The sequence below is a fragment of the Entamoeba histolytica genome, genomic scaffold (genome assembly GCF_000208925.1).
Source record: "Entamoeba histolytica HM-1:IMSS scf_1104750518013 genomic scaffold, whole genome shotgun sequence".
Classification (NCBI taxonomy): domain Eukaryota; phylum Evosea; order Mastigamoebida; family Endamoebidae; genus Entamoeba; species Entamoeba histolytica.
In genome coordinates, this window is record NW_001914966.1 from 1 (window position 1) to 15,375 (window position 15,375).

The 15,375-nt window shown below is 24.1% G+C and overlaps 3 protein-coding genes across 3 annotated transcripts, besides 4 other annotated features; 1 reads left to right on the forward strand and 2 right to left on the reverse strand.

Annotated features, from left to right (window-relative positions):
* The first annotated feature begins 598 nt into the window (after positions 1-598).
* Positions 599-1,192: a repeat region.
* Positions 1,178-1,300: a repeat region.
* Positions 1,258-1,719: a repeat region.
* A 1,026-nt stretch (positions 1,720-2,745) lies between these two features.
* On the reverse strand, positions 2,746-6,663 carry EHI_114110 (uncharacterized protein; the record flags this gene model as incomplete). The annotated part of the gene is made up of 1 exon (XM_643038.1): positions 2,746-6,663. The coding sequence occupies one exon, from the start codon at positions 6,661-6,663 to the stop codon at positions 2,746-2,748; it is 3,918 nt and encodes a 1,305-aa protein (XP_648130.1).
* A 686-nt stretch (positions 6,664-7,349) lies between these two features.
* Positions 7,350-8,966, forward strand: EHI_114120 (chaperonin containing TCP-1 delta subunit, putative; the record flags this gene model as incomplete). Its single annotated transcript, XM_646683.1, has 1 exon — positions 7,350-8,966. One exon carries the CDS (start codon positions 7,350-7,352, stop codon positions 8,964-8,966), a length of 1,617 nt encoding a protein of 538 aa, XP_651775.1.
* A 189-nt stretch (positions 8,967-9,155) lies between these two features.
* On the reverse strand, positions 9,156-12,434 carry EHI_114130 (protein kinase domain containing protein; the record flags this gene model as incomplete). Its single annotated transcript, XM_646684.2, has 1 exon — positions 9,156-12,434. One exon carries the CDS (start codon positions 12,432-12,434, stop codon positions 9,156-9,158), a length of 3,279 nt encoding a protein of 1,092 aa, XP_651776.2.
* A 1,909-nt stretch (positions 12,435-14,343) lies between these two features.
* Positions 14,344-14,890: a repeat region.
* The last annotated feature ends 485 nt before the right edge of the window (positions 14,891-15,375 follow it).

Consider the following 15,375-nt stretch of genomic DNA (forward strand, 5'->3'; position numbering starts at 1 on the left):
AATAAAACGAGAAATGATAGTCAATGATATAATAATAAAATCAAAGTATAAAAGATAAAATTAATATTAATATAAAACAAAAGAGAATAAATATAAAATGAAAATAGATATAAATGATAATAATATAAAAATGATAAAGATGAATAAACAAATAAACAAATACATCTAAATAGAAAAGAATAACAATAAGAAAATCTAAATAATATAAAAAGAAAAAACATAAGAATAATATAATAATATATAGATAATAAGAAGAATACAATGATATAAATAATATAAACAGAGAAATAAATATAAAAATAAATATATAAAAATACGATAGATAAATAACATAATAATAAAAGAATAAAAATAATAAAAATAATTATGATTCATCAAATCATCTATTTCATTAATATTTCATACAAAATGAATACAAATGATTATAAAATATAAACATAAATATTTACATATTCTGTATTTATCATACTTTTTATTTTTTTATTTTTTTATTTTTATTTAGGAGCAAAATATAATAAATGGAAAATTCTATGGATGCAAATTATTTTGCATCTTTTTTCATTTTTATAAATTATTTAGATGCATTTTTTCTTTGCTAATTTTCGTGACCGATTTGATTCAATTGATTTTAATAATCATCCTAAATGTATTAATAATGATGAAATTGTTATAACTTACAATAAAGATTTATTGGTTAGTGACAATTCTTTCCATGCTAGAAGACCAGATATATTATCAAAATATGAAAGAAAAGAAAGGATATATCATAGATGTTGCTATATGTAAAGATATGAATATAGAATTAAATTACATTCATAAAATAAATAAATACAAAGAATTACAAGAGAAAATAAGAAACAATAGAGAAATAATATATGTAGAAATAATACCTGTTATATTATCAATAAATGGATTAATACATAAAGAGTCAATAAGAAGAGTAAAAACACTGAAATTAAAATTAGACTTCACCAAAATCCTACGAACAATCATTATAAAAAATATGAAAGACTTAATGTTTTACACATGAAATTCTGGCATCACATTAGAAGAAGAACAATTTAATGCGAGCATGCTAGAAATGAACTCTATTACATCAATAGAGCGTAATGAAGAAACTGAAATAATCACTTCTCAATAATCATAAAATCCAATAATGGTTATATCTATTAATTGATATTTTTATTTCTTTTTCCTTATACTTTCTTATTTATTATTCTTGTAATTTTACATCTTTCTTTCATTTCTTTCATATGGGTTTTGTTTTTAATTTCTTCAATTGTTTTAATGTCTTTTTCTTTTTAATTGAATATACTTCTTGAAAAATATCATACCATCTCGTTCTTTTACTTTCTTATTTTTTGAGTATTTCTTCATATTCTCCTTTATTCCATTCACTTGTTATTCTTTTTATTCTTTCTTGTTTATCATTTATTGTTATTCATTTATATTTGTCATTTGTATAATCTTTATTATTATTGTATTTACCCTGTTTCTTACTCGCTTTTCTTTGTATTTTTTTCGTATTCTAATTCATCTTTCCTTGATATTTCATTTTCCTTTATTATTATTTCTTTGCTATTTATTGCTATTGACATTTCTTTTTTATTGTATGTCGTTGGATTTTTATATCTTGTTTGCTTTTCTTTACAAAACCATAAGGTTTTACACAATAACCATGGCATTAAAATTTGTTGTATTTCCTGCATGGAAAAAGATGTTTTCTAATTTGAAATGGAATAAATAAAACTGAAAAACAATACATACAAACTCTTCTTATATAATATAAGTTAAAATTAAAAATTACATTATTATTTACTTCAAAATAAAATAAATTTGATTTGAATAGCAAATTAAACGAATTGAATATGGTTTAACTCTTTTGTATATTATGTATATATTCTATTAGTTTCTATTTCTTCTTTCTCTATTTTCTTATTTTATTCTTAAATCTTTTTAATAAATACATTCAATTTACTTGATACTATTAATATATAATTTATTTCTTCATTCTTTTGTTTTTATTATTATTTTCATTATTTCTTTTTTTAATGTTTCATTATTACCTATTCTAGTAAGGTGATGTGATTTTCATTTCTTTTCCATTTCATTTCTATATTTTTATCTTTTCTTCTTTGAAATATTGTTCTATTCCTTCTTGTTATTATTTCTTCTTCTTATCACACATTAATTATTTCATTTCTACTCCATTATATATTTCTTATTTTTCTTATTCTCTTTTGTTTCTTCATTTTATATTTTAATCATTTTCTTTCCTCCAACAACCTATCATTACCAACAACTTTTCTTTAATCCATCATTTTTCATAACTATAACTACTTCTTCATTTTATATGTTGCTATGTCTTTGTTTAAACATTTCTTCTTCTTTCTCTTCTTCTCCATTCTCCAATTTTTATTTTTTCTTTCCCACATTTATGTCTTTTGTTAGTCTTATATCTATTTTTATTCATCTTTTGGTTTATTATTTCTTTTATTGAAATTAAACTAATAAATTAACTAGTAACTACTGTTTATTATTCTTTAATAAGAGGTATAAGAAGAGGTAATAACCAAATGCTTAGTTATTATTTATTTTCATATTTAATTCTTTCTCTGTCAATTGGTAAAACTAGAGATTTATGAAAAGTTAATTACTTTATCCATTTTTTATTTGATTGAAAAATTCTTTTTTTATTTCAAAATATAAATAGTTTATAACAAGAATTAAATAAAATCAATCAAGTTAATTAGAAGAGTTTGGGTTTTCATTGTTATTTGCTTCTGTTTCATCCACATTTTGGGTTTGGAGTATTTGAGGTTCTTCTTCACTTAAAATCTCACCAAGTTGATTTGCAAAGATTGGTTCTAAGTTTGTTTCACTAAATTCAATAAACAAAGAACTTTGAAGAATAGAACCTCTTAAAAAAGCGTTTTTAAATTGTTGGTATTTATCATTTTGTAAGAGAAATTCACTTTGTTGAATAGTAGTTGCAGTGAAGTTATCTCCATATTTATTCTCATAAACAACAATTCCTTTTTCAATATCATCTTCAGACAAACAGACTGCTCCATGTGAAACATCAAGGTAGATTCCAAATCCATTCGTACAAATTATACGATGTTCTGTGAAACAATTATTACAAACAAGACAACCACAATTTAAACAAATTTTTTTTGTTAAAACATCTCCATCAGTTTCATGACAATTACAACATTTTTCAATTGAATATTTATTAACAAGTTTTAATATAGTTTTTGGTAAATGTTTAAATTCAAATGGATGAGAGATGCTTGGAATGGTTAATGCATAAATATTACTGGCTTCATTTATATATTGCAAGAAATTTATTTTTTCTTCTTTTTCGTTTATACATTTATTTAATAAATTAATACTTGTTTGATAAGTTTCACATAATTTATTAATAGCTTCTTGAAGAGTATTAATGTTATCAAATTCTGAACATTCAACACATTCAAGTTTTTTTTTACTAAATTTTTCTAATATTCTTCCTTTAAGTAATTTAGGTTCTTTACTTGCAATGACAGCTAATGCTCCCCTAACTTGACTCTTATGAACTATTTCTGTTGGTTCTTTAAATGCCTTCAGTGTAATATATGCAAAAAATGGATCAACCAAATCAATTTTATCTATTATAAATTTCTTATTTGATTCATATTCTTCAGATAATATTTGAATTGCTAAAAACATTGAATAGATAAGGTCTTTATCTTCTTCATTCATTGAAATTCCACTTCTTAAGGCAAGTTCAATTGATGATATAGTAGAATGTATACACCATGTTATTGCATCAAATGAATTTCCATCTTCAATTTCTATTTCTAATATTGATTTGAATGATTCTTTAATAAATTCTTTTGTTTTTCCATTTTGAATAATACTTCTGCTTAGTGGCATAAAATGAGAATAGTTATTTACACAAACAGGACAAGTACTTCGTTCATTTCTCATCTCTTCAAAACATTTCAAATGGACGTGATGAGAACATGTCGTAACATTTAATGGTGCAAACGTTTTTCCACCTTCATTAGCTCTTTGAATCTCTACACCTCCATTTCCAGATAGAAAAATAAGCCTACCCATTGGATTTTGTTCATCCATTTGGCAAATAACACATTCATCATTTTTATTTTCTGTTATCTTTTCAATACTTTTATGATATAACTCTTGTTTCTTTTTCATTAATAACAAAATCTTTTTCTTCATTTCTTGTTTTTTCATTTTTGGTTTTTCTTTCACTTCAATATCATTTTGTAATATTGCATGTTCAGGAACTGACGAAAATCCTTCTAACAAATAACTTTTTATTTCATTTACAAACTCTTTACTTCCAGGTAATTCATTTCTATGAATCCCAATAAAATATCCAATTGCTTTAACAACTTCTTTAAATTCTTCATTTTTGAGAAACTCATTTGATTCAAACAAGTGAAAGTGATATCCATCATGAATAAATAACATTCCAAGTTCTATAGAATCACAAATGCAATTTTTATTTTTTGTATTTAGTTTTTGTATTAATTGAACAAAGAATTTATATACCCAAATAGATTTTAATAATTGTTTAATACCATCAAAAACAAGTTCATCTTTAAACCCAAACTCAAACCTATTACTTTTAATTGATTTGTTATTAAAAATTGTTTGTTTGATTAATGATTCACGATGAATTTGACCAAATAATGGATATACTGGATTAATTTGAGATAATAACTTCTTTTTAATAATTCCCTTTTTTTCACAAACAACATCATAATTCCTTTCTAATGGTAAACTATCATATGGAGTTTGTTGTACAATTAGTGATGGTGCAGAAATTCCAGCAGCTGTAAAATGAAGAATCATTTGTTGAAATATCTCAGAATCACTGAGATTTGATGTGATTGTTTGTTCTCTTGAAATTTCTATCAAAGAACGAATAAACCCAGTTACTTGATATGGTGATTCAATCTGAAGATCAGAGAGATGATATTTTTTTGTAAGGTCAATACCACTTAAATTAATACCCAATAAATTAAACATAACAAATGATGTTAAAAAAAATTGTTTTGGGGAAACATAAGAAAGTAATAATTGAACTAGTGTAAGGTCAAGTAAAATTGGTTGAAAATAGTAAGGACTAACATAGTAATAGAATTGTTGTTCAGCTTCACCACCATTTCTTACCCAATCCCCATTAATATATTGTTCTTTAAATACCTGAGATAAAATTACATGTTCAATTAATAATAAAGCATCTTCATTTGATATTTCTGGTTTTTTATTGTTTTTATTTAAATGTAATAATACTTCACAATAAAAATTAAGTAATGGACTTAAAGGTGATACTGGTTGATTTTTTCCACAAAGTCTTAAATGAATTTGTTCATCTTCTACATTAATGATTGGTACATTAACTAAATATTTTCTGACTGATTTCATTACTTGAGAATGTATTAAAGGGAAATGACTGAACAATGAATTTATTGAAGCAGTGTCAACAATGGCTTCAATTATTTCAATTGAATTTTCAGTAACATAACTTGTAGAATCAAAATAATAATTATCATACTCAACATGTGTTCCTTCTTTAATAAGAATTGGTAATGAATTAGAACATAATGACAATGCTTGAATAAATTTATTATAAATTATATCAGTAAAATCAACAACTGGCATTTTTGGATGTTCTACAATAAACCAAAATAAGAAGTTATTAAAGTTATCACTGAGAAGATTAGTAGTTTTAAGACTATTACAATATTCTTGTTCATACAATATTTTTTTTCCACAAAAAATTTTAGTAAATAATGTACACATTAAATCTAAAGTATGTTCTAATCTATTTGATTTAAAATAATATTTGATGTAATCATCTTTAGAATTAGTAAAATGAAATGTAAGATCCTGTACTAGCTTTTCATTATTAAATGATCCACTAATTGAGTCAATAGACAATTGATAAATTATTTCAGGAGAGAATTTAAAGAGATGTAATTCAGTCATATACTTAGTTAAAAATTCTTTTAAATTCTCACAACCAACTCCACGAGTAAAACATAATTCAAAGAAATATTCAAAATAAGATATTGATTTTTTATTTAACTTTTCTTTAATTGAAGAATGAATAAAATTAGGAATATTTTTATTACAAATATCAGCAAAGAGAAGAAAAAATAAGTTGCATGATGTAAGTGCATTTATTACAATAAGAATTTTTTGTACTTTCGAGTTCATTTCTTTTTGGCTTTGAATTGCTATTTCATTAATCATTTTTTCTAAAACAATCTCAATCCCTTTAAATTCTAAAGGTATTTGTTCAACAACATTCCCTTTAAATTGATTTCCATGTTCACTACAAAATCCACTTCTTTTCCATGCACGTTCATTTCCACAATCACATGTAAATGTTCCTGCAGTTGCATACGCATATGCATCATGTCCTTCATGATTCCCTTTTGAAAAACAAGTAGAACAAATACATGAGGTATCATCTATTCCACATGTTTTACATCTATAAATAATTTCTCTATGTTTCCCATCTCCTTGATGTTGACAAACAAATAAAGGAATAATTCCACTACATTTAAACAATAAAGTTGATAATGGTATATTATAATATTCTTTCCAAAAATCTTCTACATTCACTTCTTCTTCTTCCATTATTTATTTAACTGAATTTTAGGGTTTCTTTTTCTTAAAATTCATATCACAAATTCTGTTTTGTATCACATTTTTTTTACTAGAATAGTTATATCATTTTGTTATTAAATTTATTATTTTTTTGGTTATTTTTTTTTTCATCCAACACTAAAACAAAAAATTTGTTATTATATTCACAATTGTTGTAAATTAACTGATTCTATTATTTCTATGAAACAGTATAAAATTAACGTAATATCATTTAATTTCTTTAAGAAAAGAGAGTCATTCTAAAATATCTTTTTAAAAAATAACAAAAAAATTAATAACACTTCTTACATTTCCAATAATCCACATAACTCAATTTCATTAGAACAAGTCAATTCTTTATGTGATCAATTATTAGTAAATTAATTCTTCATTTCTTAATTATTGTTATTTAATGTGAAAGAATATTAAAAGAATTGATTATTCAGAGAATTTCAAATAAATATCAAAAAAACAAAAACATTATTTTAGAATAACAATAATTGCATTTTTTATTTTAGTTTTTCAACACTTTTTTTTATTATTTTTGTTAATTATTTTTAACTATAATTTAATTATAAAAAAATAATAAAAAACTATAATTAAATTTGTTGAAGGTGAAGAAAAGAAAAAAACTAAAAAATACAACAACTTAACATACCAAATTAATCTGAATTAAAATGAGTACTACAACTGCACCTAAACAACACCAAAAAGGTGAAATGAAAGAAGGAAAAGAAGGAGAAAAAAATATTAGACAAACTAATATCATTGCTGCTAAAAGTGTAGCTGATGCAGTTCGTACATCACTCGGACCAAGAGGAATGGATAAAATGATTATTTCACCTAATGGAGAAACAATCATTACTAATGATGGAGCAACTATTATTCAACAATTAAAACTTCAACACCCATGTGCATTAATGATGTCAGAATTATCTAAATCACAAGACATTGAAGCAGGAGATGGAACAACTACCGTAACTATTCTAGCTGGTGCTATGTTATCTGCAGCAAACATCCTTTTAAATAAAGGAGTTAATCCATCAGTAATTGCTCGTGCATTCCATTTATCATCAGCTAAATCAGCAGAGATATTAAAAGAAGCATCAATTCCAATTGAACTAACAGACAGAGAGAGTTTATTAAAAGCAGCAAATACATCACTTAATTCTAAAGTTGTAAATCAATCAAGTCAAACATTTGCTCCAATTGCTGTTGACTCAGTGATGAAAGTGATTGATATTAATACAGCAACAAATGTTGATTTAAGAAATATTAGAATAACAAAAAAGATAGGAGGAACAATCGATGACACTGAACTTATTGATGGACTTGTATTCCTTCAAAAAGCATCACATGTTTCAGGAGGACCAACTCATATTGAAAATGCCAAAATTGGAGTATGTCAATTTTGTATTTCACCACCAAAAACCAATATGGATGGAAATGTGGTAATTACAGATTATGCACAAATGGATAAAGTTTTAAAAGAAGAACGAGCATATACATTAAAACTTTGTCGTGCTATTCAAAAAAGTGGATGTAATGTATTATTAATACAAAAGTCTATTTTAAGAGAAGGAGTTAGTGATTTAGCACTTCATTTTCTTGCTAAATTAAAAATTATGGTTGTTAAAGACATTGAAAGAGATGACATTGAATTTATTTGTAAAACAATTGAAGCAGTTCCAATTGCTAGTATTGATGGATTTACTGAAGATAAATTAGGACATGCTGAAAATGTAGAAGAAGTTAGTATTGAAGATGAAGATAAAATAGTTAAAATTACTGGTGTTAAAGGAACTGCACCATGTGTTTCAGTTCTTGTTAGAGGGGCAAATAGATTAGTTCTTGATGAAGCAGAAAGGTCATTACATGATGCATTATGTGTTGTTAGATCCTTAGTAAAATGCAAATATTTATGTCCAGGAGGAGGAGCTATGGAAATGGAATTATGTTGTAAATTAAAACAATGGGCAGAAACATTAAAAGGAGAATATGGATTATGTGTTAAAGAATATGCAGAGGCATTTGAAATTATTCCATATACACTTGCTGAAAATGCAGGATTAAATCCAATGGAATTAGTAACTCAATTAAAATTAGCTCATTTAAATGGAGAAAAGAATGCAGGTATTTCAATGAGAAAAGATAATAAAGTACAAGGAAGTGTTGATGATATGACTTCACTTAATGTAGTCAATCCATTATTAGTATTCTTATCAGCAGTAAAACTTGCTACCGATACAGTTGCATTAATATTAAAAATTGATAATATTGTTGTAGCAAGATGAATGAATGGAAGACGATACAAATAAATTGATTTAATTCTTTTTAGTTCATTAACAAAATATTATTTCTTTAATGTATTTTTTAACAATTTAATAATAACAAATAAAAAAATTAAAAAGAAAAACAAAAATTAATGTAAAATGGAATTAATACAAAAAAAAAAGAAATGTTTCATTTCATCTTTTAAATGATTAATATTCATCTAACATACTTTGAACACGTGCTTGTCTTGATGTTACAAAGTCTTTAATTTTTTCTTCATCAACAGCACTGTCTAAATTCAAATGATTTGGAGCATCATCAATCATCTTTACTAAAGACCAACAAATCTCTTCAAATGTAAGTCTGTCTTGTGGATTTTGTTTCCAACATGATTCTATCATTATTTTTAATAACAATGGCATTGTTTCATCTATTACAAGTCTTTTACCTTCTTCAACATATTGTTTAATATCAAATAATGATTTAAATTCTTTATAAGGTTCATCTTGATAGAAAATTTCCCAAGCTGTTATAGCAAATGAATATACATCTCCTGCTGGAGTATATTCATCTCTATAAGCTTCTGGAGCAACATAAATTGGAGTACCCAATCCTTTATCACCTGAGTTTGTATTATTTTTCTTAGTAAATCTTGAAGTACCAAAATCAGTAATTTTTATGCAACAAGCAGAATCAGCAAATAAAGAATTAACTAATAAATTGTCTGGTTTAAGGTCTAAATGAAGAATATTATTTTCATGAAGAAAACTCATTCCTCTAGCAGTGTCATATAACATTCTTAATTTTAAGTTATATGGAAGTATAAGAAAATCTTTACTTGATTTTCTTATATACTCACCTAATGAACCTAAAACAAAGAATTGAATAACCATTGAGATTTGTGGAATATAAGTAACTGATCCCATATAATTTGCAATGAATGGATTTCTTAATTTACTCATCATTTCACATTCTGCAATAACTTCATGTTTTAATTCATTTGTTTCTTCTTCAGTTAAATTCTCCCATCTAAATTGTTTTACTGCAACTGGAACACTTCTATATTCACCAATATATACTCTTCCCATAGCACCTTCAGCAATAGGATTTTCTCTTATATTTAATTCATCCATATCAATATGAGTAGAACCAGCAGCTTCAGTTTGAATAGTAATAAAATAATGATAATGTAAAATAACATTTTTACAAAGTTTATTCATTTTAAATTGACAATTTTCATCCCAATATTCAAATGTTTTATTTTTTAATACTTCAGATATTTCTTGTAATGTTGATTTTGATTTACTAAACCAAATAGAATATGGGATTTTCATATCTTTGATTTTAGTTGTACAGAATAATGTCATAAAACATGTTATTGTTTTAAATCCTCTTGGACGCAGTAGTACAACTTGAGGTTCAAAATGAAATACAAATTTAGGATTATTTGGTGTATGAAAAATAACCATCATGTATTTATTTCCACTTTTATTTCTAATATCAATCTTCTCAAATCTAGTATCTAATACAGCAGTTAATGTATTTTCATTACCAAAGTCTAAAGATAATGGTTCAATAACATATTTGTTTTCTATTGTTGGTGGTTTTTTCTTTGAACCACTTAAATATAAATAATAATTTGGTTGTTGTTGTAAATAAATATTAATATCAAATTTAGTTGTTCTAAGTAAAAAATAAAGAAGAATTCCACCACAACACAATAATACCACAAAAATAATAATTGCACTAATTGTTATTCCAATAATCGTTGAAATTGAATTAGAATTTTCAATACAACGCAATGGATTTGATTCATCTTGAATATAACCAAGAAGACAATGACACGTTTCATCACAATTAATTCCACCATCACATTCTTCTTTTCTCAAAAAAATTCCATTTAAATTAATATCATCAATTTGATTATTTCCACAAAGTATTGGAACACATTGTTTAAGAGTTGGTGAGAATTTAAATGATGAACTTTCACATATACAATCAGTTCTACATCCTTCATCTCCTTGAACACATTCAATAGTTATATCATTTCTATTGTTATTTTTACAACTATCACTAACACAATAATATCCATTTAACGTATATCCTGGTTCACATTGACAATATGAATTACATCCAGGTTCTCCATAGTGACATTGTCCTTCTCCTGAACCATTAGTAAATTTTCCATCATAATAACAAAGGGAATGACAATCATCCCCTCCATATTTATCATTACATTTACATTTCATATCAATTGTAGAACATTTTCCATACCCAAACTTTTCATTACAATTATTTGGACAAATAGCAGTGAATGTTGCTGAAATATCTAATTCTTGCTCATTAGAAATAAAACTAAATAATCTTTCTTCATTACCATTTTCATTTCCATCTATTCTTACTAATACTCCATCATTTGTTCCAGAATCATATAATACTCCATGACTTTGACCATTCCAAAATTGAACACATTCATTTGTTCCATTTAATGTTTCTTTAAATTCTTGCATATATCTTATTCTATTTTCATGTTTAGTACTAACAACTATTGAAAAATCCCCTTCATACCAAATAGAAAATCTAATTACTCTCATAATAGTTCCAGGTAAACATGCAGGATAGGCTTGTCTTCCTTCAGATGACATAGGAAAAATAACTGTTTTACTTTGACCCGTAGTAATCATTTCATCAGCCATTTTTTGGTCAATTGTAAAAAAAGGATTGCCTATTTTACCAATTTGTTCTGTAATTAATATTTCAACAGTTAATTCTGCATATTCTTCTTCATAAATATAAATAAAATATTTATTACTTTTAGAAGAATCCATACGATCAAAATGAATTGGAACTTGAAGTGAAGTACTTTCATTAGTTGAAATAAGAAATCCACGTGCATAACAATATGGATTACTTGTAGATGGTTCACTATCTGAAATATCATAATAAACATTAACTTTTTTACCATGGGTTATTGTTTTATATTTTAATTGTACTTGCATATAATTAACTGAATCAGGAAATTCTAAAAGATTTAATTCAAGCCAATGTCCAATTCTGTATCTATTTTGTTTTTCTTTTCTAGTAATACATGGTCCATAATCATAATATGTTTCTGAATTAAATATTAATTCTATTGGTTCATTAATATGAATAGAATTTCTATTATCTGGTAACCATGTTGATTTTACTATATAATGAGATATACTAGTACAAATGTCATGTTGCATAACATACAATGGATTATTTGAACTAAATGGTTTGTATGTATTAATTAATTGACAATGGTCACAAGAGTAGTCTTGATCATACCCTATCCCACATGACGAACACGTATAATTAGCTATACAAGATGAAGAACATCCAACATGACACTCAATTTTCTTGTTCTTTAAATACATATTTGGGTGTAATGAATTATCTGTACTATTTACAATATTAATACACATAATCAAAAGAATAAGTCGATGCCATAAAATTGGAAAAACCATATAAATTATTATTTCTAAGTTCTTTCTTTCTGTTGTTATGAAACTCTTTTTTCATATATTTTATTCTAAAATTCATTTTCTGTTATTGTTTTTTTTTTCTTCTCTTTTATCTCAAACCAATTTCGTATGTCTTATTAGCTTTATATGATTTTAATTCGAATTCTATTTTCTTCTTTTCAAGAAATAATTGACCATCTTATTTCACTCATTTTATCTCTATTCTCTGTCTCTCAACGTCATAATCTTATACATTTGCGGAGTGTAAACACACAATGCTTAAAATACAAAAACATCTAAATTAAAATGAGTGATTGGTTCATTTTTCAATAATAGAATGAATTAAAATAGAAGAGAAATACCAAAAAGTCAGTTTTAACAAAAAACATTCTTCAACTTATTGTATACCAAAAAGGAGAATGAATGTCATTTGAATTTCTATCTTTTCTAACTTACAAAAAATGAAATTCTTGTTGAATGACTCTAGTACTTATAAATAGATACCACAAAAATTAAAGACAAATATCAAAATTAATTCTTATGAAAATGGTAATAACTAACTCTAGCCACAATCAACTCCACAAGAATTACATCCACACATCCGAAAAAAATGATATTCCAAGACAAAACATAAAACCCTTTTTATATCTTTGCATAAAACAAAAATATTTTATTAGATTTTAAAAAATAGGATTTTTTGTTTTTACATTTTAAATATAAAAAAATTATTCAAAAACAAGTTTGTTCTATTTGACTTTCATAACAGACTCATAATAAAAGAGTCAAACTATGAAGAAGAAAATATTTTTGAACAATACACAGAAATGAACAAAAAATAAAATTTGTATTCCATTAACTCATTCAAATATTCATTCAATTTACAGTGATAATGATTTGTTTGTTGAAAGTCATTCTTCTTTTTATTGTGTTATGCACTTCTTTCTATTTCTCTATTCTTGGATTATTTTTATTTGTTCTTTTCAAAATGAAACTAACATTGTATCTATTATCTATATTATTATTTAATACGATTAGTTGTATAGTCAGTGTATAATATAATATTTAACTAATTAGATAGTGTTAATACAATGAAATAGAATAATTAAATAAACAAACGAAATTATTAGTGTTAAATCATACATCATATTTGTTCATTAATTGTTAATTGATTAATCATGAAATTGTATTTAATTGAATTTTAATAAACATAGAATGAAGATAATCTTAACAATATTTGAACTTCAAAATAAAAAGAAAAATACAACAACAAGAAAGAATTAAACTTGGAAATAGAAATTAAAACATTTTAATGAAATATGAATATTTTCATTGAATTATTATCTAAGAAGATTATTTGCTGATATTGAATAATTTCATATTTATAATGAAGATGATGAAATGTTTAAATACAGAAGAATATTTAAATATGTAATATAATATAAAGTGAGTTATTGAACATATTTAGAAGAGAAAGATGAATAAAATGAATATAAAAATAATTGATACACAGCATAAGAAATACATATTCAACACAATATTAATAAAAGTTTAATCCAATAAATATAAATATTTTTTGTTGTTGTTATAAAGAATTAACAACAATACATATATCATCAAAATTAATAAAACATGAAATGATTTTTTGGGCAACGAAAAAAGCAAATAATTGAAAAAGAAGAGAATGAATGATATAAAAGAATAAAAAGAAAGTAGAAGAAGAAAGAAGATAAAGTGTAATAAAAGAAAAGAGATAATAAAAGAAGAAAAGAAGAAATAAAAAGTGTACTTTTATTGTAAAAATTAGAAATATTCAATAAAAGTGTCTAATTTAATGATACAAAATAATTGGTATTGTTTTATTGATAAAAATATTTTACTCTTTTTTATATTTATTATTTATGTGTATAATAAAAAATGTATTACATGAGACACAACAAAAAATATAGAAAAACAAATAACCAAAAAAGAAATTCATATCAACCAAGAAATATAAATGATAGAAGAATGAGTGAAAATAGGTATTATCTGTATAGACAGAGATACATGAATAATCACACTAATCATTACAATAATAATTATAACAATAATTATCACAACATAGTTGATACAAATCATTTCACTCATCACTTCAATCATAATCATCGTCATAAACACTTTAATAATAACTTCAATAGAAATAAACAATATCAATATATTAGAAACAAATATCATAATAACACACAAAGAAGGCACTAACATTATCAAAATAAGAAACAAAATAGAAATAAAAGAAATAATTGAAATACAAAACCAAGAATATTGGAAAAAACTCTCTGAAGAAGAAATTAAAATACTTACACCACAAGAAGTAGAAGAAATTAAAATACCAAGATTAAAGAATATACATCATCAACAATATGGAGAAGATGGTATTTTCTTGCACGAGAAAAAACAAAAACAATCAGAATGGAAGAAGAAACGGGTACGAAAATTAGCAAAGAAAAAATGCATCTAAATAATTTATAAAAAAGAAAAAAGATGCAAAATAATTTGCATAATTAGAATTTTCCATTTATTATATTTTGCTCCTAAAATAAATAAAAAGTATGATAAATACAGAATATGTAAATATTTATGTTTATATTTTATATTCATTTATATTTTGTATGAAATATTAATGAAATAGATGATTTGATGAATCGTATTTAATTATTTTTATTATTTTTATTCTTTTATTTATATGTTATTTATCTATCGTATTTTTATATTTATTTCTCTGTTTATATTATTTATATCATTGTATTCTTCTTATTATCTATATATTATTATATTATTCTTATGTTTTTTCTTTTTATATTATTTAGATTTTCTTATTGTTATTCTTTTCTGTTTAGTTGTATTTGTTTATTTGTTTATTCATCTTTATCATTTTTATATTCTTATCATTTATATATATTTTCATTTT